The 22,641-nt window shown below is 41.2% G+C and overlaps 1 protein-coding gene across 1 annotated transcript; it reads right to left on the reverse strand.

Annotated features, from left to right (window-relative positions):
- Window positions 1-183: 183 nt before the first annotated feature.
- On the reverse strand, window positions 184-22,641 carry cfap73 (cilia and flagella associated protein 73). Its single transcript, XM_072247906.1, has 7 exons — window positions 22,494-22,641; window positions 16,088-16,193; window positions 9,980-10,084; window positions 6,190-6,390; window positions 5,385-5,606; window positions 3,235-3,390; window positions 184-3,102 (listed from the first exon to the last, which is right to left on the reverse strand). Exons 1-7 carry the CDS (start codon window positions 22,547-22,549, stop codon window positions 3,037-3,039), a joined length of 912 nt encoding a protein of 303 aa, XP_072104007.1. The 5' UTR covers window positions 22,550-22,641; the 3' UTR covers window positions 184-3,036.

Consider the following 22,641-nt stretch of genomic DNA (forward strand, 5'->3'; position numbering starts at 1 on the left):
GTATTCATCCTGGTCACTTGCATATTTTTGAGTAAAAGTTTTAAATATTACAGAAGGGTTTCTGTTCTTCCTTTACGCTGAGAGATCTGAATTGTAAAATCATGCATTTTTAACTGACCTTAATAGTAAAATAAAGAATGAAAATAATGCTGAAAGTAATTCGGCAATTTCAACAAAACCTGTTTATTGTGGTTAAAACATGGTGCAGACATCTTCAAACTGTAATTGTGCACGAAGAGTTATCAGTACTGTACAAGAAAACTACAGCTTATTACCACTGGTAATTGAGAATAACTCATCTGATGGTAACTGAAGAGGTAATGTTGGTTGACTAATGACATATGCTGAAGTTGTTTTGCATCTACCAAGATAGAAAGACATATTTATTGACTGTTTCATCAAATGGCTTTCATCTGCAGTAAAGAAACATTCCATTGATGTCAGCTTTAGTACTTAAATCCACAACTGAGAGATTGCTGCCAGTTTACCACGTTGATTTCAACACTCAGATTAATTTATTTATTTTAATCATAACAATTTTGTTTAGTCCAATGTCTTGAATCACCCAGCCTTTTCATCAAACAACAACACGCCAGTTACATAACCTCTGAAATATTACATTGCAAAGGGTATACCTGGTGATGGTGGTGAAGGAATCCACTTTTAGCTACAATGTAAAGTTCCTGGAGTATGTAAAAGCTGTTGTATGATTATCCCAAGTTCTCAGAAGTCACTGAGGAGAGCTATGGAAAGTTTCAAGAATGCTTTTGCTTTTTTTTCTCTGATTTATTTGATAGTTATTACTTTTGCACAGTTCTGTATTTGTCAATGTGAAGCGGAGAGAGAGAAAGTTTGTCAGGCTGGTGGGTGCAAAGGATGGTGGGGATGGAGTACCATGGGAGTGGGGTGGAACAGATGGTGCAATCCAGGCAGTTAAATTGCTAGGTTAGTGGCACAATATGTCATTTCTGCAATCAATATAGTTGCCTCTTAGTCTGGTAGCCTTGGTGAGGGGGAATAAAAGCCCTACATCATACAATCAGGAATTATTTCAACAAGCAAAAAGAAACTTGTGTCACTTCATACAACTAAAGTGAACTCCATGCAGAGTGCATACCAAGTTAAGTTTGCTAAATCTATTGTGCTCATTGTCATTATAGGCTTTTCACTAATGATCTTCATGTGGAATGTGCCCACTCTAAGATAATAAGACCAAAACTTTGCCATCAATTTGAATTATTTTGCTGTGATAATTATACATGACAATCAAAAACCATTTCAGATAAATTTACTTTTTAATATTAAACATTTGCTATTTCCAAAACATTTACCTTTCTCAGATATCTATCCAGCTCCATTCTGATTGCAACAATTAACTTGCCTCCACTGCACTCTGACAATTCATTCAAAACCCTAACCACTTGTGGTGTGTGAAATAAAAAAAATTGTTTTATCACTTTTAGTTGTCAATCACCCTTAGTCCCTTAGCTCTTAGGCTCTCTAGCAAAATAAACTGTTTCTCTCTATCTACTCAGACTATACCTTTTATAATTTTATATACCACCTCACAGATTCCTGTTATTCCAAGGGAGTGGCTTTAACTTCTTCCCACTGTCCACATAATCAAAGTCCCCCATCACTGGAATTGTCTGCAGTGCCTTCAAATCTTCCACATTCTATTCTAAAATGCGTTAGAACTGGACATAATTCTTCAGCTGTGGCTAAACCAGTATTGATCGTGAAGAATTTCCTTGCTCTTTATGCACAGAACAGGTTTACCAGGATGAGCCTGGATTAGAGGGTAAGTGCTATAAGGAGAGGTTGGACAGGCTTGGGTTGTTTTGTCTGGAGCAGTGGAAGCTGAGGGGAAGGACTGACAGTAGCTCTGGTGGGTATGTACTTAAGATGAAAGAAGTTCAAAGGAGATGTGCAGGCCAGATATTTTATACAAAGAGCGGAGGGTGCCTGGAATGTGCTGCTGGGGTCTTGGTGAAGACTATAGATAGACTTTTTTTTAACTTTTAGTAATTCATACTTCTTTAAAATTTATATAATTCTATATAAAAATATGGATTTTTACTATGTTCAAAATCACTTCCCTTGCCTTGGCACTTCCAATGAACTATGCCCATTATTTGATTTCTGTCGTACCTCCTTCATATGATGCCTTTCAATCTAGTTTGCTTCTCATTTTCCTACCAAAGCACAAGATTTCAGAATTTTCTGCATTAAATTTCATCTGGATATACATGCTCGCTCTGGCTTGGTGTATTATTTTCTTCCTCACTGTTTAAGTTTCATGTTATTTGCAAATTTGGAATTGTGTCGTACAAATAAAATTCCAAATCATTTATATTCTGAAGTGCATTGATCTTAGTGTCTGACCCTTGAAGAGCTCCTCTGACAATTTCTTCCTGTCTGGGAGAAGAGCTTTTCCGCTCTTCTCTGTTCCTGATACTAAGCTGGTTTTCTATCTGTGCTGCTACAGCTCCTTTTATTCCACAACCTTCAATCAAAGCCTACTACTGTCAAATGTCCATTCATATCTCAACAACCATATTTCATTGACTCTCTGTTCCTGCACCATAAACTTATAGTTACACATAACAGATCCATGTTGACTTTCTCTAATGAAGTCACACTTGATTGTGAATTCCCTCCCTGACTTTTTCCATCACTAAGGTTAAACTGACTGGTAGATAGTACTGGTTGAAGCTTGCCCTCTTGTGAATGAGGATAAATCAAACAGAATTTTCTACTCTGCAGGCACCACCTGAATATAAAGGCTTTTGTAAGATTAAGGCCGTGGCCCTATTTTGCAGCACAGCTGACACAAGTTGTAGATCTTGCAAAGATGTGAACATTAGAGAAATACATTCAGTGATAGTTTGAGTTTTACCTATATGTCCTTTAAATACAAAAACTTCAATTTATTTTCAATTATAGACATCTGTAAAACTTGATTTTTCATTCTGTAGTATTTCCTAACCAATAACAGTATAAAGTAATTTGTAATTTACTGCAACTGAAGGTGAGCTAACTGTTTTCCATTCTCTTGAAATCCTGCATAATCTCCCTTAATTGCAGAATGTATTCTTGTACCTGAAAAAAAATCCAAAAAATTAGTAACTTTGCGCCAATTTTCATTCCAAAGCTTTTACCTATATACAGCACATTTCAAGGTTTGCATTCAGAATAGAAATAAACACGACTTTAACGTAATAGACAACTTACTGCGGTAAGCTGTGCATCTGTGTCTTCTGTAACAGTGTCAAAATCCAAGTCTGTGTTCTTTACATGTGTATAAAGGTTAAAAATGGCCATTTTTATCATGCCCAAGTCAAGCGTTCCTTTTGCTGCCGTATTTTGGATATGTACCCATGCGGATTCCTGTATAATTAGAAAACAGTACCCTTCATTGATTTTCAATTCACCACACAACTATACAATTCAAAAGAAACATATTTTTGTCTCTGGTGCGTTAATCTCCTAAAATATCTTCTTGTTAATATTGGCCCATGTTTTGTGGTCAATGCTAAACAAGTGAAGCTCAAAGATTTGCTCACAGACTGTCCTCAGGATTTGGCAAGGTCACCTGCAGTAACATGCGATCAGGGATTCCTGCCTGAAAAGTTCAGCATACTATTACTCTACCAAAGTGAAGAATCTTTATTAAAAGATACCGAAAGGCCAAACTAGTGAACATAACAAATAAACTCTTCTAGGGCTTCCAGCCAGGTACAGGGATTGATTGTAACCGTTTCAAAGACAAACTCTGCCACCTTCATCAGGAATGATGTCTGGGCATGTCTAGTCCGGTGGTATTCATACCCTGTAGTCTGCCCCCCCCCCCCCCGATTGGTAAGTCCTCATCCAATCAGCTTTCTGCTCTCCCACCTTGTTTGCTACTCTCACCCTGCTGTTAAGGGGGACCACACAAGTTACTGTATATTGGCAGGGAGCAATGACTTCTAGACTTATACGTTACTATTTTACATATTTGTTTCGTGTGACCTGAGCACCTCCATGTGGAGCAGGCAGACTGCGGCACAGCAAAATGTAGGGCATGTGGATGGATGGAACTTCGTTCCAGCTTTTTCTGGAACCCTGGTATATGTGGTTCATCTCATCTTCATTGAGCACACCTCAGTGAAGAGAGCAATGTACCACAAAATCATGGGCATAGGATATTTGGTTGCTTTATGGCTAGGCTGGTGTGCCGCAAGTCCTCTTGTAACACACCATCATGTATCAATTATTTGGAAGCTCCCACATAATATTGCCCTCATTCACTGTGTCCTTTTAGATTAAACTGTTCCTGAAAATAATTTTTATTAGTGCTTGCTCTATACCCATATAACCAGACTTTAAAGTGAGGTATAACTTTTTATAAATAAGCTTTTGGTGCCTTGACCAAGTTACCAGCTCAGATTTTTGTATTAATTATTAAGATTTATTTTCCTGACCATTACCAATACATCTAAGTGAAACTAAGACAGTATCTTTAATTTTACCAACACTAAAGCACACTAGTCTGTTTTCCTAGTAATAAATATAATTTATACACAGTGTACCAGGGTAAAATTAAGCATATGAATTTTATAAAATTAACTGATCAGTAAAATAGTAGATATCAAATTTACATAGGAGTAAATGCAGGGAATTTAATACCATATTGTTATGTGCAAGGGTGCATATGCATCCATAATCATATTAGACATGTAATTATTGTGGGAGGTGGGGAACTGTGTACGTTTAGCAAAGCTGCATCACGGCCTGGTATGGGAACATCAATGCCTTTAAATGGAAAATCCTACAAAAGGTAGTGCATCATGGGTAAAGCCCTCCCAACCACTGAGCACATCTACATGAAATGCTGTCGTAGGAAAGCAGCATCCATCGTCAAAGATCCTCACCACCCTGCAACCATCAGGTAGAAGGTACAAGAACCTCAGAACTCACATCACCAGGTTCGAGAACAGTTACTACCCCTCAACCATCAGGCTCTTGAATAAAAGGGGACAGCTACACTCACCAATCAAGATGTTCCCACAGCCAATGATCTCACTCTGAGAACTCTTTGTCTTGTTATTTCATGTTCTCGTTATTTTTATTGCTACTTACTTATATTTGCATTTGCACAGCTTGTTGTCTTCTATGCTCTAAATAATGTTTCACTGATCCTCTTTACAGTTACCATTCTATAGATTTGCTGAGTATGCTTGCAGGAAAAAAGAATCTCAGGGTTGTATGTGGTGATAATAAAATGTTCTTTGAACTTTGACTTGCACATCCCCCTGAGTCTAATTAGCACGTATTCACCACTAGCAGTTCAGTTAGCCAAAATCTAGGATATGAAGTCTTGGTGCCCAGGTGCCACCTACCCATTTTAAGGTTTTAGACTTGGTGGCTTCCAGGGAACTTTTCAGCGATGTCAGCTTATTCTGGTATTCCATATTTTCATTGCTTTTCTCTGTTATGAAGTTATTAAGTTCCGTCTTAACTGTCTTCACGATTTCTTGGTTTTGCTGGTATCTTCGGAATAACGTATCGTATGTGTGAAACAAAGCCTCAAAACGATGATTCACCATCTGAGCATTCCGAAACTTGGAAGAGGTACAAAGAGAATTGGGAACAGTTTTTTTTTCAGTCAGCCACAGTTTGAGAAAAAAAAGAAACTCTCATTTTTAAAATAATTGAACACTGCTGTTTTCCTCTACTGTATTAATTCTGACAGCTTTCACCTTCCCTGGTAATGTTCAAGAAGATCCCCATCCACCTTTATATTGATTTCAAAATGCTTTCTATTATCAACAGAGCCTTCAGCAACGTGAGCTCCTTTGCAACCCCTCCCCTCCCCCCTCCAAGTTTAATTGCACTCAGACAACTGAGACTCTATTCTTGAAGAAAACTAACTTGTTTTTCTCCCCTTCTCAGTCCTGACTTAAGGTGCTGCCTGCCTGACGCGCTGAGTTTTTTTTCCTGTTTTTATGAATAGAATCCGCCCCTTTCACACAGCCTTCAGTCATCGCCTGGACCTCTAGTACCACCTTTTTCGCCTCGGTGAATACTTTGAGAATTTAAATACATTGGGTGCGCTAATGAAATGCAAGATTCTATTCCAAAAATAGTCTACTTGAATTACATTATGTACTTACATAAGTGTAAAGCATTACTCTTTCCAGTTACCTCACTTGATACTTTTATTACTTTCTCCAAATATTTTGGATAAATGGTGTAAGCCTCCACTTTGCTCTTTAGGTCTTCTCTCCTCTTGGTCAGAGAATCCAGTTCGTATTGTAGTTTCAGAATATCTTTTTCTTTTTGTTTTATTAGTTCGGTTTCAGTAACTCGTTTATTCCTAGCTCGAATTCTTTTGGCATCATTTTCCTTGGGAGGGAATAGGAATAAAATCACATACATTAATATGCTGATTATTTTGTCTACAAGTATATATTTTGAGTAGATTGCATTCTCTCGCAAGACAAATAATTCATATTTATGACTCAGGCCATTGATAGTCATAAAGTCAAAGAGTCATAGAAAAGCACCACACAGAAACAGGCCCTTTGGCCCATATTGAATCTTTGAAACTGACTAATCCAATCGCCCTGCACCAGGACCAAAGGCCTCCATACCCCAAGCATCCCAGTATCTACCCAAACTTCTCTCAATCATTGAAATCGAGCTCTCATGCACCACTTGCACTGGCAGCCCGTCCCACACTCTCGCGACCTTCTAAGTGAAGAAGTCTCCCCTCATGATCCCCTCAAGCTTTTCACCTTTCACTCTTAACCCATGACCTCTGGTTGTAGTCCCACACAGCCTCAGTGGAAAAGGCCTGCTTGCATTTTTCCTATCTATACCACTCATAATTGTGTCCTTTCTCAAGCATTATGCTCAGCTTATTCTTTTCAGCTGAGCATACTCAAATCAGTTCCCTTCTCCAGTGATGGTCTAGTGGCATATTTCTAGCAACTATTTGCACACAATGCTACCAAAGTGCAAGGTGCCACATGCAGCTTGGCACCATCAGGTCCGTAAGAGTGGACAGAAACGTCTCACATGCATCAGGCCAAAAACAAGCCTTTGAAATCAGCTCACAGCTCTCTCTGGAATGTCTTGTTTGGCAGCCTAACCTCAATGAATTACTAAAATGCAGAGATAAATATTGGGAAACTCCACACAAATATTCAAATCGGAAATTATGCTGAAAGCAAGATATGTCTTTGGGAAATAACGTGGAAGGAAACTGAGCCCCCAAAGGAAACACTGGTGGAATACAGAGAACGTTACCAAGGCCAGAATTGAATCCCGGCCACCAGAAGTGCAAGGCAGCAGCTGTACTAGCTGTGCCAATGTACTGCACCCATGTTCTGTTGCACTCGAGCAAATATTTCCTTATTGTTCCCACCACAAATAGTAAGCTATTCTGTCTAAAATTCTCCTACATCTTCCTTCCTAAAAATAGGAAGAATACCTGGTCCTATGGTATTAGTTCCTTTCCTAAGTAAGTTTTATATTTACCTGACAATGTCTCTGTTATTATTTCCCCAAGTTCCTTCACTGTACAATCAAGCTGAACCAAGAATTTTATTCTTTTGCATCTTGCCTTTGCAAATATCTTGACAGCTCTTTTTAACCCTGTCCTTAATGCTCCCCCCCCCCATATATTGTTAGTCTCCCTGGTAAATAATGAGGCAGAGTAATTATTTAATACTTCTGAAGTTTCACTGTCACCATCAACTTGTTCATCACCTAATGGTCCCTATTTTCCTTTTGCTGTTTCTGCTCGCTAGAATATGTTCCATGATTGATACATTATTTTGAAACCTTTTCCCTTTCCTTTGTCATCTTCTTTCCTAAATCTTATTGTCAGCCTTTCTTTCAAGTCCAAAGTTAACAAATTTCACGACACATGCCAGTGATAATAAACCTGATTCTGAAGTTCAAATTTCCATGTGATTCCTTTTTGTTTAATTTTACCCTGGCATTAATTTATCTAGTTTTCATTATTAGTTTGCTAATCTTTAAAATGCAATATACTTTCCCTAAACCATTTTGATAATCATTTCAAATATTTCCCATTGCTGTTCTAACTTTCTCAATAATTACATTAATATTCGATGGAATATCCCCGAAGTTCAAAGTACAAAGTTCATTTATCATCAAAGTATGTATGCATTATACTTGAGATTCGTCTCCTTACAGGCAGCCACAAAACAAAGAAACCCAAAAGAACCCATTAAAAAAAAGACTGTCAAACACCCAATGTATAGAGGGGGAATAAAAGCAAAGCATCAAACAATAAAAGTAAGCAAATAGCATTCAGAACGAAAGCGAGACCACAGGCATGAAGCCGGGCATCACTGCAGACAGAGCAGGCCACAGCTTCAGTTCAGTGCCAAGCCAAGCAAACGTCACAGAGCAGCAAGCAGAACGGGTCTGACCCTCGCCTCTGGCCCTGACACCCTGCCTTTTCAATCAGGCCTAGCATTTAAATCATCTGAACAACAGGTCGCTCCTCACTCTAGCACCACTGATCGATCCTTTCCTATAGTTAACTCAATCCTTATGGTTTATTTTAGGACCGAAAGAAGCTGCAGAATGTTGTAAGTCTGGTCAGCTCCATCCTGGGCACTAGCCTACAAAGTACCCAGGACATCTTTAGGGAGCGGTGTCTCAGAAAGGCAGCATCCATTATTAAGGACCTCCAGCACCCAGGGCATGCCCTTTTCTCACTGTTACCATCAGGAAGGAGATGCAGAAGCCTGAAGGCACACACTCAGCGATTCAGGAACAGCTTCTTCCCCTCTGCCATCCGATTCCTAAATTGACATTGAACCCTTGGACACTACCTCACTTTTTTTTTAAAATATACAGTATTTCTGTTTTTGCACTTTTTAAAATCTATTCAATATACTTAATTCATTTGTTTATTTATTATTATGTTTTATTTTATTTATTATTATTATTTCTGTCTGCTAGATTATATATTGCATTAAACTGCTGCTGCTAAGTTAACAAATTTTACGTTACATGCCGGTGATAATAAACTTGGTTCTGATTCTGAATATCAATTACTTTCACTACAACGCAATCTTTATTTAACACTATTACACTTCTACTTCTGTGTTAGATCCCATAGTATTTCACCACTTGCCCTGTCCTTTATATGTTAACTGTAAATTTCAGCTCACCCAGTATATCAGATTAATATCTTCAATTTCCCCAATATGCTTTTGAGGCTGTGCACATTGCTGGACAGAGAAATTATATTTATTAATTCTTAATTTCACATTTTTTAGAACAGTCATTTCAAGATCCAATTCTGTAGGCCCATCCGATCCCTAACAGTGAACCCTATTCCTTCCCTTGGAAACTATCTTTATTCAGATCAATTGTTTCTCTAACTTGCTGGACTATGTTATTTTCATTGGATTCCTGCCTCCGTCTTCCTACTTTACAACAGCTGTAACACTTTCTCGGAACTCTTGGCCCACTACTGTTCAGAGGTATCGCTCTTTTCTGTCCCCGTATTGGTACTGTCTCTCATGAAGTTATTCCTTTCTGATCCTTCTTTCAACAAGCTCTTTGAGGAGTACTTTGCAGGACAGTAATCTATTTCCCCTCCGACCTTCGATCATCTCCTGCTCTACTTTGCAGTGGTTATCATTCTGGCAATCTCCCTACCTCAATTCGTCCTAATCCTCACAATCCCCTGGATGAGAACAATGCCTAACAACTTCTCAAAATGTAAATAATGCACTGTGTAAGTTTACCTTCAACATCACTTATTTACTTACCTATATTCATTATGTACTTATTTACATTTTAAACCTTGGCCATGAACAACATAGCACAAAGCTTGACCAATTAAGGTTTCAAATCAATTATTGTTATCCACAAATATTTTTACTTGACACACAAAGCCAGCTAAAATGATCTCAATGGTTTCGCCATTCCAAGCACCATTTACCTTCAAGAACCTGTCAAATTTCTGTATGGACTGTTTCAGCTCCTCTTCTTTCTTCATTAGTTCCTCTCTTCTCTGCTTCAAGATTTTGCGTTTCACTTGGAACTCCTGCAAAGGAAGCAGGGTTTAATAAAACTAAACCATATGCAATAAATTCTCAGAATACTAGATCTCACCTGACTGGTCAAATTCTGGGAGAATATTTTATTCACTCTCAGTTACAAATTCCTTTTTTAATGGTTATCCCTGAAAATTAACATGTGTATTAAAGAAAAGTATTTCCAGTGGCAGTACCAGACAGATTATAAAGTTGCAATTTTCAGTTCTGTCTCAGACCCATGGGAAAAGAACTGGGCTTACACAAAATCACATGGCAATGCACTGACACGGCGAATTTGAGAAAGGCACTCTGTATCAAGCCAAGGAGCTATATTATACTAAAACTGGAATTCCAGTGCACTGTAAACTCGAGTGTGTGAACCCAGGTGTTCGGAATTCTTAAGATAGATTCAAAGCAATCTTTTTTAATCAGTACAAGAAAGGCTGTACTTGATTTAGCAGATTCAGGCCAGAAATCTCCATTTCTGGGCCACCGAGAATGTCAAGGAAATTAAAGACAAAAAAAAAGGAACTTTACATTATGCACTTAGAATTTAATATTGCTATTAAGGTGAAAGAGTGTGGAGCTACAGAAATCCAGTAAAAGAAAGAAACTAAGAATGCAGAGTTTAAAAATAGTTGTCAAGGAAAGAGAAGAATATGTCCCATTAAGAGACTTAAATAATAGTCTGCGTGTAGAGGTAGAAGGAATGTATCGTTTGAGATTTACATCTTGTATATGTCTTTCAAAGATTGACATTAATGTCAGTGTGGGGGGGTGTGGATCGAGAGGGGGGCAGAGCACGAGGGGAGGGGGACGGAGAGAGGGGGAGGAGGGAGAGAGGGGAGGAGGGAGAGTGGGAGAGGGGAGAAAGGGGAAGGGGAGAAGAGAGAAGGGGAAGGGGAGAGAGGGGAGGAGAGGGGGAGAGGGGAGGGAGAATGGGGAGAGGGAGAGGGGAGAGGGGGGGAGGGGGAGAGGGGGAGAGAAGAGATGGGGGAGGGGAGGGAAGGAAGTGGGGAGGGAGAGAGAGATTCATTCATTTATTAAGATGCTGGATCTGGGCCAGCTGGTGGCGCAATGACATCGGCGCCAGACCCGGGAGTGGAGGTTCCCAGGTTCGAAACCAGTCGGGTCTGCTCCTGAGTACGCTTTCCATCCGTGCTGGGCTGAGTGTCGAGATTGCAACTCGACCTTGTAAAATAAAAGGGAAAAATACTGCAAAAATGTCTGTGTGAGGAGTGGCGCGCCACACAGTCTCTCTCTCGCTCTGCGCCTTGTAAAAGTCATGAAAAAGACATCATCACTGACGCGTGCACACACACACACATGCAGATGCAGACGCGCATGCACACACAGACGCACACGCACAAACTCGCACACATGCAGGCACACACCAAAAAAAAGACGCTAGATCTCTCTGTCTGTCTGTCTCTCTCTCTCTCTCTCTCTCACACACACACACATGCAATAAATGGATGAATCACCAAGCCTATATAAAATGCATTAAAAGAACCGATGGAATAAACAGTACAACAGTTGGTGATTGGTCTTCAGTTTGCAAAATGGTGACCATGAAACATTCACCTATGTAACCAGTCAAACATTAAGACAATGGGGTTGTGTTAATTGGCTTGCATCAAACCAGGCAATATAGCTGATGTCGTCACTTAACACATCAAACATGGCCACAGGTTTAGGCAATCAACAACTAATCTATTGTGTATTTTGATGTCTGGCTCTCTGTCTTCAGAAGTTTTCAGAACATCTATGTCAACAGGGATATTTGAACATTCAATGGTATCACCCACTGTAGATATGTAATTAAAAGGAAGCATTGTCAACCCAAAATATTTAAGTAAACTATGTCATCGTGATTATTGAGACTGAATTAAATCACCTGCTGTTACATTTGATCTTAATGGTATAAAATGGGATTGTGAGCCTCTACTGAAAGTGTCTCCAAGAGATTATGTGTTTGTTGTGGTGAAGACAGGCTCCGATATCACCAGCTTCAGCGTCTCTTGGCAACCTCGATATAGTCACAACAAGGATGAATGTTGGAGGCAGCTGGAAGATATCGGAAATTGGAAAGACGGGCACAGTGGCTAGTTGAATTTGAAGTGTGAGGGGATACATCTGAGGAGGAAAACCAAAGCAACAGACTAAATGATAAGAAATGTATTGGAATGGAGAAAACTTGGATGGCAATATCCAAGGGAGAAGTGAATAAGGTGGCACAGAGCGTACTTGTGTTTTTAGCTGAGGCACAGAAGAGAAAGCCAGGAGGTCATGATGAAACTGACAGCTGGAGTTCTGTGTATGTTTCTGGTCACTAGAACAACTGGAAAGAGGGAAAAGCATTAGAGGGTGTACAGAACAAATATATTGGCAAGTTATCAGGCCGGATGATTGAAGCAGGGCTGAACAGTACAGGGTTGCGATCTTTGGAACAAGAGGTATGATTTAACAGGCTTGTGTAAAATTATAAGAGGCCTGGATAGAGAGAATATGCAAACTCCAAGAAGCACCAGAAGTCAGGATTGAAACCATGTGTTCGGCCCATAATACTCCAAGCCCCTCTCCTCAAAGTACTTACCCAAATGCTTGTTAAATGGTGCAATTGTACCCAACTCGAGCACACCACTCATGATTTGATAAACTTTTATGAGGTCAGCACTCATACTCCTGCACTCCCGGGAAGAAAAGGATCAGTGTGGCCTACTCTCCTTACAACCCAGACTCTCTAATCCAGCTTTGCTACCTACGCTGAACTTGTGCTGGCCCAAGAAACTTCAGTTATGCAGTGAGGTGTGTTATCTGGCCCATAAGCTCCACCCAGGATCTGTCCCATACTGGCAACCCAATCATCTGAAAACCATCTCATGAAGAGTTTTGACAGTTCTCAAAAGACGTGCTACGTCACCTATAATATAAAAGAGGATACAAAAAAGTTTTTCAGATATGTAAAGTGTAAAAGAGAGGTGTAAATAGATATCAGAGTGCAGAAAAATAACACTGGAGAGGTAGTAATGGGGGACAAAGAAATTTGTGGAAGAACTTAAAATAGTATTTTGTGTCAGTCTTCCCTGTGGAAGACACTGCAATAGGTCAGAAACTCGAGACTGTCTGGGGGAAGAAGTGAGTTCAAATTCTATCAATAAGGAGAAGACACTTGGGAAAACTGAAAGGTCTGAAGGGCCTACCTCAGCTGTTCTGGGGGCAGATCTGGGACCCAGTCTGGTTCAGGATGCTTCTGGCTTGCTTCTATTGTTTGCATGGTTTTCTCTCTCTCCCTTCCACTGCACAGCGGGTTCTAGTCTGCTTTTTAATTGTATTGATAAGTTTCTTGCTATGTGGCTGCCTGTAGGCAAACACATTTCAAGGTATATAATTTATACATTCTTTGATAATAAATGTGCTTTGAATTTTGAATCTTTGAATCATAAATAAGTAACCTGGATCAGATGGACTACACCCCAGGGTTCTGAAAGAGGTAGCTGAAGAGATTGTGGATGTATTGGTAATGATCTTTTAAGAATCACTAGATTCAGGAATGGTTCCAGAAGACCGGAAAATTGCAAAATTGCAAATATCTCACCACTCTTTAAGAAGGGAGGGAGGCAGAAGAAAGGAAATGATAGGATAGTTAGCCTGACTTCAGTGGTTGGGAAGATGTTGGCGTCGATTGCTAAGGATGTGCTCTCAAGATACTTGGAGGAACATGATCAAATAGGTCAAAGTTAGCACGGGTTCTTTAAGGGGAATCTTACCTGACAAATCTGTTGGAATTCTTTGAGAGAAAAACTCGGGCAGGATAGACAAAGGAGAGTCAGTGGGTGTTGTTTACATGAATTCTCAGAAGGCCTTTGACAAGGTGCTGCACATGAGGCTGCTTAACAAAATAAGACTGCACAGTATTACAAGAAAAATACTAGCATGGATAGAAAATTAGTTGTTTGGAAGAAGGCAAAGAGTGGGAATAAAGAATACCTTTTCTGGTTGGCTACAAGGGGTTACTGGTGTTCCACAGGGGTTGGTGTTGGGACTGTTTCTTTTCATGTTAAATGTCAATGATTTTGATGATGGAATAGATGGCTTTGTAGCCAAGTTTGTAGACGATACAAAGGTAGATGGAGGGGTAGGTAGTGTTGAGGAAGCAGGGAGACTGCAGAAGGACTTAAGACAGATTGGGAGAATGGGCAAAGAAGTGGCAGATGGAACATAGTGTAGGGAAGTGTATGGTCATGCACTTTGGTAGATGAAATAAAGGTGCAGACTACTTTCTAAAAGGGGAAAATATTTAAATGCAAAGGGACTTGGGAGTTCTCATGCAGGATTCCCTAGAGCAGGGGTCCATTGACTCCTTGGTTACTGGTAAGGCTCCATGGCATAAAAAAGGTTGGGAACTCCTGCCCTTGAGGGTTAACCTGCAGGTTAAGTTGGTGGTAAGGAAGGCAAATTCAATGTTAGCATTCACTTCGAGAGGACTAAATAATAAAAGCAAAGATGTAATGCTGAGGCTTTATAAGGCATTAGTAAGACCACACTTGAGAGTATTGTGAGCAGTTTTGGGGCCCTTATCTAAGAAAAGATGTGCTGGCATTGGAGAGGTCTAGAGAAGGTTGACAAGAATGATTCCAGGAATGAAAAGGTTAACATATGAGGAACATTTGATGGCTCTGGGAGAAGGCAGGAGAATGGGGATTGAGAGGGATAATAATTCGGCCATGATGGAATAATAGAGCAGACTTGATGGGCCAAATGGCCTAATTCTGCTCCTATGTCTTATGGTCTAAGTCACGTCTTTTAATCTTTTACAAATAAATATTGGTAATTAAGGGGCATGATTGGTTTTTCTTAGTACAGACAATTTTGGAAGAAAGGGCAAAACATTTCAATGTTCCAAACTGAAGATACGATCTGATCTTCTCCCAGCAGAACATGGTTACTCTGCCATTACTTTCTTTGATGCCACATATAACTTTAAGGCCACCATTTCAAAACAGGATTGTGTTTGTGCTACTCAGTGTTGCTGTGATTCAATCACATCACTCTTCACAGGTTCTTAGTGTAGATATCAGTACGATTTCAAATACATTAATGCACAACCACACAGCTTAAACTCTGAATACTAACCTTCATACTGTGTTCAATGGTGATGTAGATTTAACGATGAAGAGAACAGGTATTACAGAATTAAACTATATCACAGCATACAAGAATATGATTTTGTAAATTGGGGAATTATGTCCTGCTTGGTGGCGCAATAATATCAGCGCTGGACTCCGGAGCGAAGGTTCCCAAGTTCAAATCCAAAGTCGGGTTGAGCGTCGAGCAAGCAACTCGGCCTCGCAAAAACAAGAATAGCTTGCTACGGAAACACTGTCAAAAGACAGTGCCCCGATAACTCCACTGCCGAGTTAAGGGCTATTCTTCTTTCTTGGGGAATTATGCCTTTTTAAAACACTGCTGATTTACTGAATGATACATAATAAAATGCTAGCTAATTCTCAATCAAATCAGTAAGCTAAACCTTTCAACTATTAGTTTATAAGTGGAATAACGAATGTGTTCCACTTTCAGAATTCTTTTTATAAGCTAACTTTGGAATACTCTGCAACACACACGAGGTGCTGGAGAAACTCGGCTGCTCGGCCTGCTGAGTTCTTTCAGCATTTTATGTGTGTTGGTTTGGATTTCTGGCACATGCAGATTTTCTCGTGTTTGGAATACTGTGGAATACAGCAGGTCTCGAAGGTATAAAAGGCAGTGCTGCTTAATAAAATATGATGAAGATGTATTGATTATAGATATCAAAATCAATGTTCTGGATGACAGACTATGTGACATGGAGCACTTTCCAATTTGCGCACTGCTTCCATCATGCGGTAGAACAAAGCTTCCTTCGGGAGATTCATTAAAGCAAATAATGCAAATCACATCTGTATTTTTATTCTCTGAACCCATATTTATACGTTTAACTTTGAACCTTTGTCATTTTAGTTATTTACCTCTTTTTGGTTTGCAAGATCCACTTCTACTTCAGCCAGTTCTCGTCTTTTCTCCAATAACTGCATTGCACTTGTTGCAAATATGGTTGCTTGGTCTGGTATTTTGCTTTAAGAGGTGAGCAGAAGCATTATTTAAGTTTAATTTTACTCGTTGCCATATTTGATCCACACATTATTTTTATATCTGCAATATGCTAATTACTCTTTATTCCCAACTTCACATCACACAGTCATACACACCGCAGAGATCATGAAAGACAAAGTCGAGTTTATTGTCATACACACAAGTACATGTATGCACAGGTGCAATGAAAAAACTTACTTACAGCATCAGATAAGAAACACTCACAACAAAACATAAATTATACACACTTTGTACAAGAATTTAATTAGAACAAAGAAGTCTATTGGATGCAAAAGTCCATTTTATCCTCATATAAATGATTGGAATGAAAATTTCAACAGATGGATTAGTGGATAGTGTAAATGACTGGCAAAGAATACAGTGGGATATAGATCAGATTTGGGCAGAGAAATGGCAGATGGAGTTTAACCCGGCCAAATGTGATGTGTTGCATTTTGGGAGATCAGATGTACAGAGACAGTACATTGTTAGTGGAAAGACCCTTAACACTACTGATGTGCAGAGGGATCTTGGGGTCAAGTCTATTTGTATAATCCAAGTGAATAAATATTTTACGTCAGTCCTCAATGCCAGAAATTCGAGAGAGTCGGGGGACCGAAGTGAATGTAGTCACTACATCCAAGAAGGTGCTTAGGAAGCTGAAAGGTCTGAAGGCAAATAAGTCACTTGTACCAGATGGCCTGCACCCCAGGGTTCTGAAAAAGGACTAAAGAGATTTTGGAGGTATTAGAAGTTTTCTTTCAGGAATGACTAGATTCTGGTAGTGAACAGGGTTATGCAGGTTGGTTTAAGAACTGAATGGCTGTTCTTGAACCTGGTGGAATATAACTTCAGCCTTTTGTACCTCCTGCAACAAAAGTAGTTGCGAGAAGATGGTACAGCCTCAATAGTGGTGATCACTGATGACATGAGTTGTCTTCTGCAGACACTTCTGCTCTGACCTTGTCAGCTGTGACCAGAAGTCCTTCAGCAGCATCCAATACAACCCAGTGGCCTTTGCAATCAATTGAATTCGCAGCCATGACTTTGCCTTCGTTTTCAGTAACCTGATTCACAAGTCTGAACAGAGCATCTGCCTGAACAAGTTCCTGGGCTGGCATGCACCATATTTTGAAATTCCTAGGTTAATAACATTGTCACCCATCTTCAAAGACAGTTAGCTGTATACAATGGAATGCCTTTCTTAGACCCAAAGATGGCCAACAATGCACTGTGATCAGTAAGGAGACTGAATCTTCTGCTAAAAGCATCTTGTGGAATTTCTTCACCGCAAGGATGATTCCCAGTCTTCCTTCTTGATTTGTCCATATGTCCTTTGCGCTGCTGTCAGTGACTGGGCTGCGTGCATGAGCTTTTTCTGGAACCGTCAGGTAAGACATAGGATTTTACAGCTCTACCCCATAGTTGGACGCATCCATTGTGACGACGATTGGCAGCTCTGGGTTGATATGGATGACAGCACATTCTTCATCTGATCAAAAGCCTCTTAGCATTGTTTGGACCTTTTCCATGCGATACCCTTGTTGAGTAGGGCATTGAATGACTCCATCGGCAGATACATTGCTGGTAGGAATGCTGAGTAATGACTGATAATGCCCAAAAATGATTGTAAGGTGCTGACATCTGATGGTGGACGCATTTTTAAGATAGTAGCAATGTTTTCGGGATCTGGGAGATGACCATGTTCGTCTATGATACATCCCAGATACTTCATTGAAGAGATCAGAAGGCTGCATTATTCTACCAAAGTTGCAATCCAAAGTCTTGCAGTTTGTTCAGAATGCAGTCCAGGCATTGGTCTAGTTCTGTCCAATCCATGCCCGTCACTGTGATGTTGTCGAGATAAGAGGCAACACCATCAACACCACTCAGCATGGTGTCCATAACTTGTTGAAAATTGGAGGGGCCACCTTTACCCTGAAAGGCAGATGGAGGAAGGAAGACAACTCCTTATGTGAAGCAATGGTGAGAAGCTCCTGTGAATTTTCTGCCACTTCTACCTGGAGGTAGGCTTCGCAAAGTAGCGATCACCGTTCATTTTTGCAAAGAGATCTGCTGCCCCCAGAGCTGCATTGAGACCAGTTGTAAAGCACACAACCTCACTGTGCCATTGACTTTCTTGATAATGACTACTGGAGCTGCCCAATGCGAGGATTTGACAGGTTTGGTTACACCAGCTCGTTGCAAGCGATCCAGTTCTTGTTCTACAATTGGCAAGGCTGTATATGGTACAGGACTTTTGGGACAGAAGACTGGTTATGCATCTGAATGGAGATGGAATTCTGCTTGCAGTTTGGTGCAGTGACCTAAGCCACCTTGAAACACTACCGCATAGCGCTGTTACAGTTGCTGTTCTATGGTGGTATGGTGTCAACTGACATGATTTGATTGGCCAATGTCTTTGAACCGACCACATCCAGAGTGATGTTCCAGAGATCAAACTTGACCATCCAGGCAATGCCAAGGACATTCAGATCTGACTGATCTATGAGGTAATACACACCGCTGACTTGGATACCGTTCAGCTTTACGCAGATCGCCAATCAGCTGCAAGGTTCCACGCGAAGCACTGCAGGTGGAGAGATGGGTTGTTTGGACTGGTGGAGACCCGAGTACCCACCACGTGTGTTTGGAGATAGTGGTGATGTCTGATATCATATTGAGTTGTAGCTGACCAACTAATTATTGATAAACACATTGATGTACTGTCTGCTGGTGACAAAGTCAACTTTGAACGTGACCATTAAACTCCTTGTAGATTTTGACAGCTTTTGAAACTTCTTGCCCTTGTGGTTCACTGGCCTAGAAGACAGTTGAAGGATGGGAAAAGCCTTCTTTGTGACTACAGTGTTGACATTTGCTCCAAATGTGTTCCTGCAATTGGCAATTTCTTGCAAAATGCCATGTACCACAGTTCCAACAGGTTTTGTTGGCTGCTTGGAGACCTGCTGAGCAGTGACGTCTGGGCCACTGGAAACTGCACTGACACGGTTCTGTTTGACCCAGACTTGACTCGTGCTTCGGGTTGATCGAATGCTGGCATTCTCCAGTGACAGTGTAGTGTCTTGCTCCAGTCTGCCCAGGGGCTGCTTGCAGAAATCTGCACTGCCAAGTGCCTGAAGTCCACAAATAAAACTCAGACATTTGAACTGTTTGATATTCCGTCATGTTACCCAGCTTGAGCTTCTCACATACGAGATGGCAGCACTGGCATATGTGCTGAAGTCACCGGTGTTGTGGTTAACGAGTTTTAGATCGTGGTAGTGAATACTGAAGAAAGATGATTGCTCTCAAAAAAATGCTTGCTAGCTGTTGGAACAGTTTTGTCAAACGACAGTCCATGTAGGTTCTTAGGCAGGATGATTTCAGCAGTTCCGAATTTTCAGAGCCAAGTACGTGTCTTCCACAAGTCACCTTTACCGGCAAACTAGGCCCAGAAGATATCCTTGTAACGTCTGAGCCACGATTCAAACATAACTCCCAAACCAGAAGTTGGTAATGGATGTGTAAGAGGGTTTCGTCTCTTATGTTAGTGCGTAAGCTAGACGACAGCCAGCTGAGTGACCCTGAGGTTGGCCAGGGGGGCTACAGATGTAACAACTGACTCACATGAGTTCTGTTCAGTGTTTGACACCGAAGTTGTTGAGACTCATTGCTAACCTGCTGGTCAAGGCTTAGATTAACTTCAGTTGCGACCCCACAAATTGAGATTGCTGCTGTTGTAGAACTGCGTGCAAGTCTGTTGAAATTGCCATGTCACTGTGATACAGCAGCTCATCACCAATTTCTTGTGCTCACTCACCGAACCCAGGAGATAGAACCCTAACATTAAATAAACCTTTATTCAGTTAAACTATGCAGCCAAAAAACTCAACAGTGCATCCAGAGCATAACTATTTAAACGATTACTGAAATACATTCGTGAGGTCCTTAGGAATAATGTCCAAACTGTGAAAATCAGCCTTGTACAGGTGTTGGTTGTCTCTTAAGCTTCCCGAATGTCTCTGCTTCTATCTCCATCCCTGGCAGCGCATTCCACGCATCCACTACTCTCTGTGTAAAATACCTACCTCTAACATCTGCCCTATAATTTCCTCCAATCACTTTCAAATTATTCCCTCTTGTATTAGCCCTGGGAAAAAGTTGCTGGCTGTCCAGTCTATTTTACCTCTCATCATTTTATACACCTGTATCAAGTCTCCTCTCTTCCTACTTGACTCCAAACAGAAAAGCCTGAGCTTGCTCAACCTAACCTCATAACACATGCTCTTTAATCCAGGCAGCATCTTGGTAAATTGGTGTCAAAATGGTTGTTGTGACGTGTCCAGTGTGGTAGTGTAGTGGGTAGTGCTTATCACTCTTTCAGTTTCCACCGTTGGCTAGCAGTCTTGCAAAAAGGCGAGCGGAATATGTACCTCCCTCCTTGCCAGTACAGAGCCCCTCCCACAGCAGGCCTCATGTAGTGCCTCCTCACTGGTGACACACGGAAACTGAACTCCTTTTGGACTCAGGCTGAACTACAGAGGACAGGGAGGAGGTCTGGCCCCTGCACAGGCAGCACGCAGGCCCATGGTGTGTGGACAAGCCCTTGTGCTTGTGAACCAGGTCCCCAGCTATGGGTAAGTAGCCCCACTGCCTTGTGGGCCGCCTCGGGAGAGATGGGACAGCAAATCCGGAGTGGAGCCCCCAGGGTAGCTGGACGTCATTGGACATCCTTCGGGCAGCTCCTGCAGCCAAGCTGGTGCCAAACGTGTTGCTTCATAAGCTTTCCTTTGGACTACACTGGTGGGGCCTAGAGGGGGTTCTTGACGACTGGACATCTCAGGATCTCCTTACCTTCCGCCCAGGCTTGTGGTGATGATCATCATCACCCATTGTCCTTCGAGTTGGATTCCAACTATCTTGGCAAAACTCCTCTGCGCCCGCTCTAAAGCTTCCATATTCTTCCTATAATGAAGCCATCAGAACTGAACACAATATTCCAAGTGTGGTCTAACCAGGGTTTAATAGAGCTGCAACAACACCTTGTGTCTCTTGAACTGTGTCCTCGAACTAATAAAGGCTAACACACACACATAACAACCCAATCAACTTGCGAGCAACTTTGAGGGATCGATGTTGTTTTCATTGCACAGTTCAGCCAAAATCTATCTGCCGCCAATGAAGGTTGTGTTTACTGGAAGTTTCAATCCTCTGATCCAGGGAAGAGTTCGACAGTGGGTGTGGAACATGGCGGTGGACTGGATGATGAGAATCCATCATCCACTCTGCCTCAGTTTCCATATTGAAAGTGTGCCTTTGGTACTGTATTGCACGGACAAGCTGGAGATTTGATAACCAAGCGAGGCAGACGCCTACCTTACAACAACAGTGGTGCTGACTGTTATCTGGCAGAGCCAGAGCCCCCTTGCAGAATGCAGATAACAGCACTCAGACCGTGAGCCCATCCAGCAACACAAAGCCACCATCTCCTCCACGGTCACAGATCTCAGCACATCAAATCTCCCCTCCACGCCTTCCAACCCAATAGCGTCTCAGGCCCGCACTCGCCCCTCCCACCTCTTACAAAGAGCCTTGATGCAGGGTTTCGGTCCAGAATGCTGATAACTCCTTTCACCCTACTGATTCTGTTCGATCAACTGAGTTCCTCTGATGGATTGTGGCTCCGGATTACAGCGTCCGTCATTTCTTGTGCCTCCACCTACCTTACCCGTCAACTGACCGAACAAGGGTTGATGTACACGAATCCTACCAACAAGTTCATCATAGTATTTACTGGATCTGACACGTTTGGAGCTGGTTTTAATCTTTGTATCTGTCTAGGCCTTTAGGCCTCCCATGCTCTGAAGCTGTCATATCGTTAAGACCCATAAAAACTTACCCATAAATTGCCTTGACCATAGCCATTGGTCATAAATCCCACTCTATCATTTTGAAGGATGCTATCCATATGAACTTTAGAATATCTCTCTCTCTCACACACACACACACACACAAAATGCCTAAGGAATTCAATACGTCAGGCAACATCTATGGACGGGACAGCACTTGGCACGAAATATTCCTCTCTATAGATGCTGCCTTAAAATCTTCAGCATCTGAAGTATCCCGGGTGCTTTTAAACTTTAGAATAAGTCCATAAGTCTAACGCTGTAATTTTAAACCCCCTAACTAAACGAAATTCGTTAAAGCCCAATCAGTACAGAAAGGCAGACTGTTGCAAAACACTCCATAAGGATACAAAAAAACAGTTTGGCTTACACCATGAGGTTTTCTTCGAAGAAGGTTTTAAAGTAGTCTTCCAATTTTTTCCCCATCACTTTTCACTTTTTCGGGTTTTGACTAACTTTGCGACGAGTGCGCCCCGCTGCAATCAGAACACTGGCCCGGATACCGGGGAATCCATCTG

The sequence above is a fragment of the Mobula birostris genome, chromosome 31 (genome assembly GCF_030028105.1).
Source record: "Mobula birostris isolate sMobBir1 chromosome 31, sMobBir1.hap1, whole genome shotgun sequence".
In the NCBI taxonomy this organism is placed as follows: Eukaryota; Metazoa; Chordata; class Chondrichthyes; order Myliobatiformes; family Myliobatidae; genus Mobula; species Mobula birostris.

Coding starts and splice junctions, on each gene's coding strand:
- cfap73 (XM_072247906.1), bottom strand. CDS start 22,549: ATGGGGAAAAAATTGGAAGACTACTTTAAAACCTTCTTCGAAGAAAAC. Junction 16,194..22,493: donor TTCGAAGAAAACCTCATGGT/GTAAGCCAAACT, acceptor CACCTCTTAAAG/CAAAATACCAGACCAAGCAA. Junction 5,607..6,189: donor TAATAAAAGTATCAAGTGAG/GTAACTGGAAAG, acceptor ACCTCTTCCAAG/TTTCGGAATGCTCAGATGGT.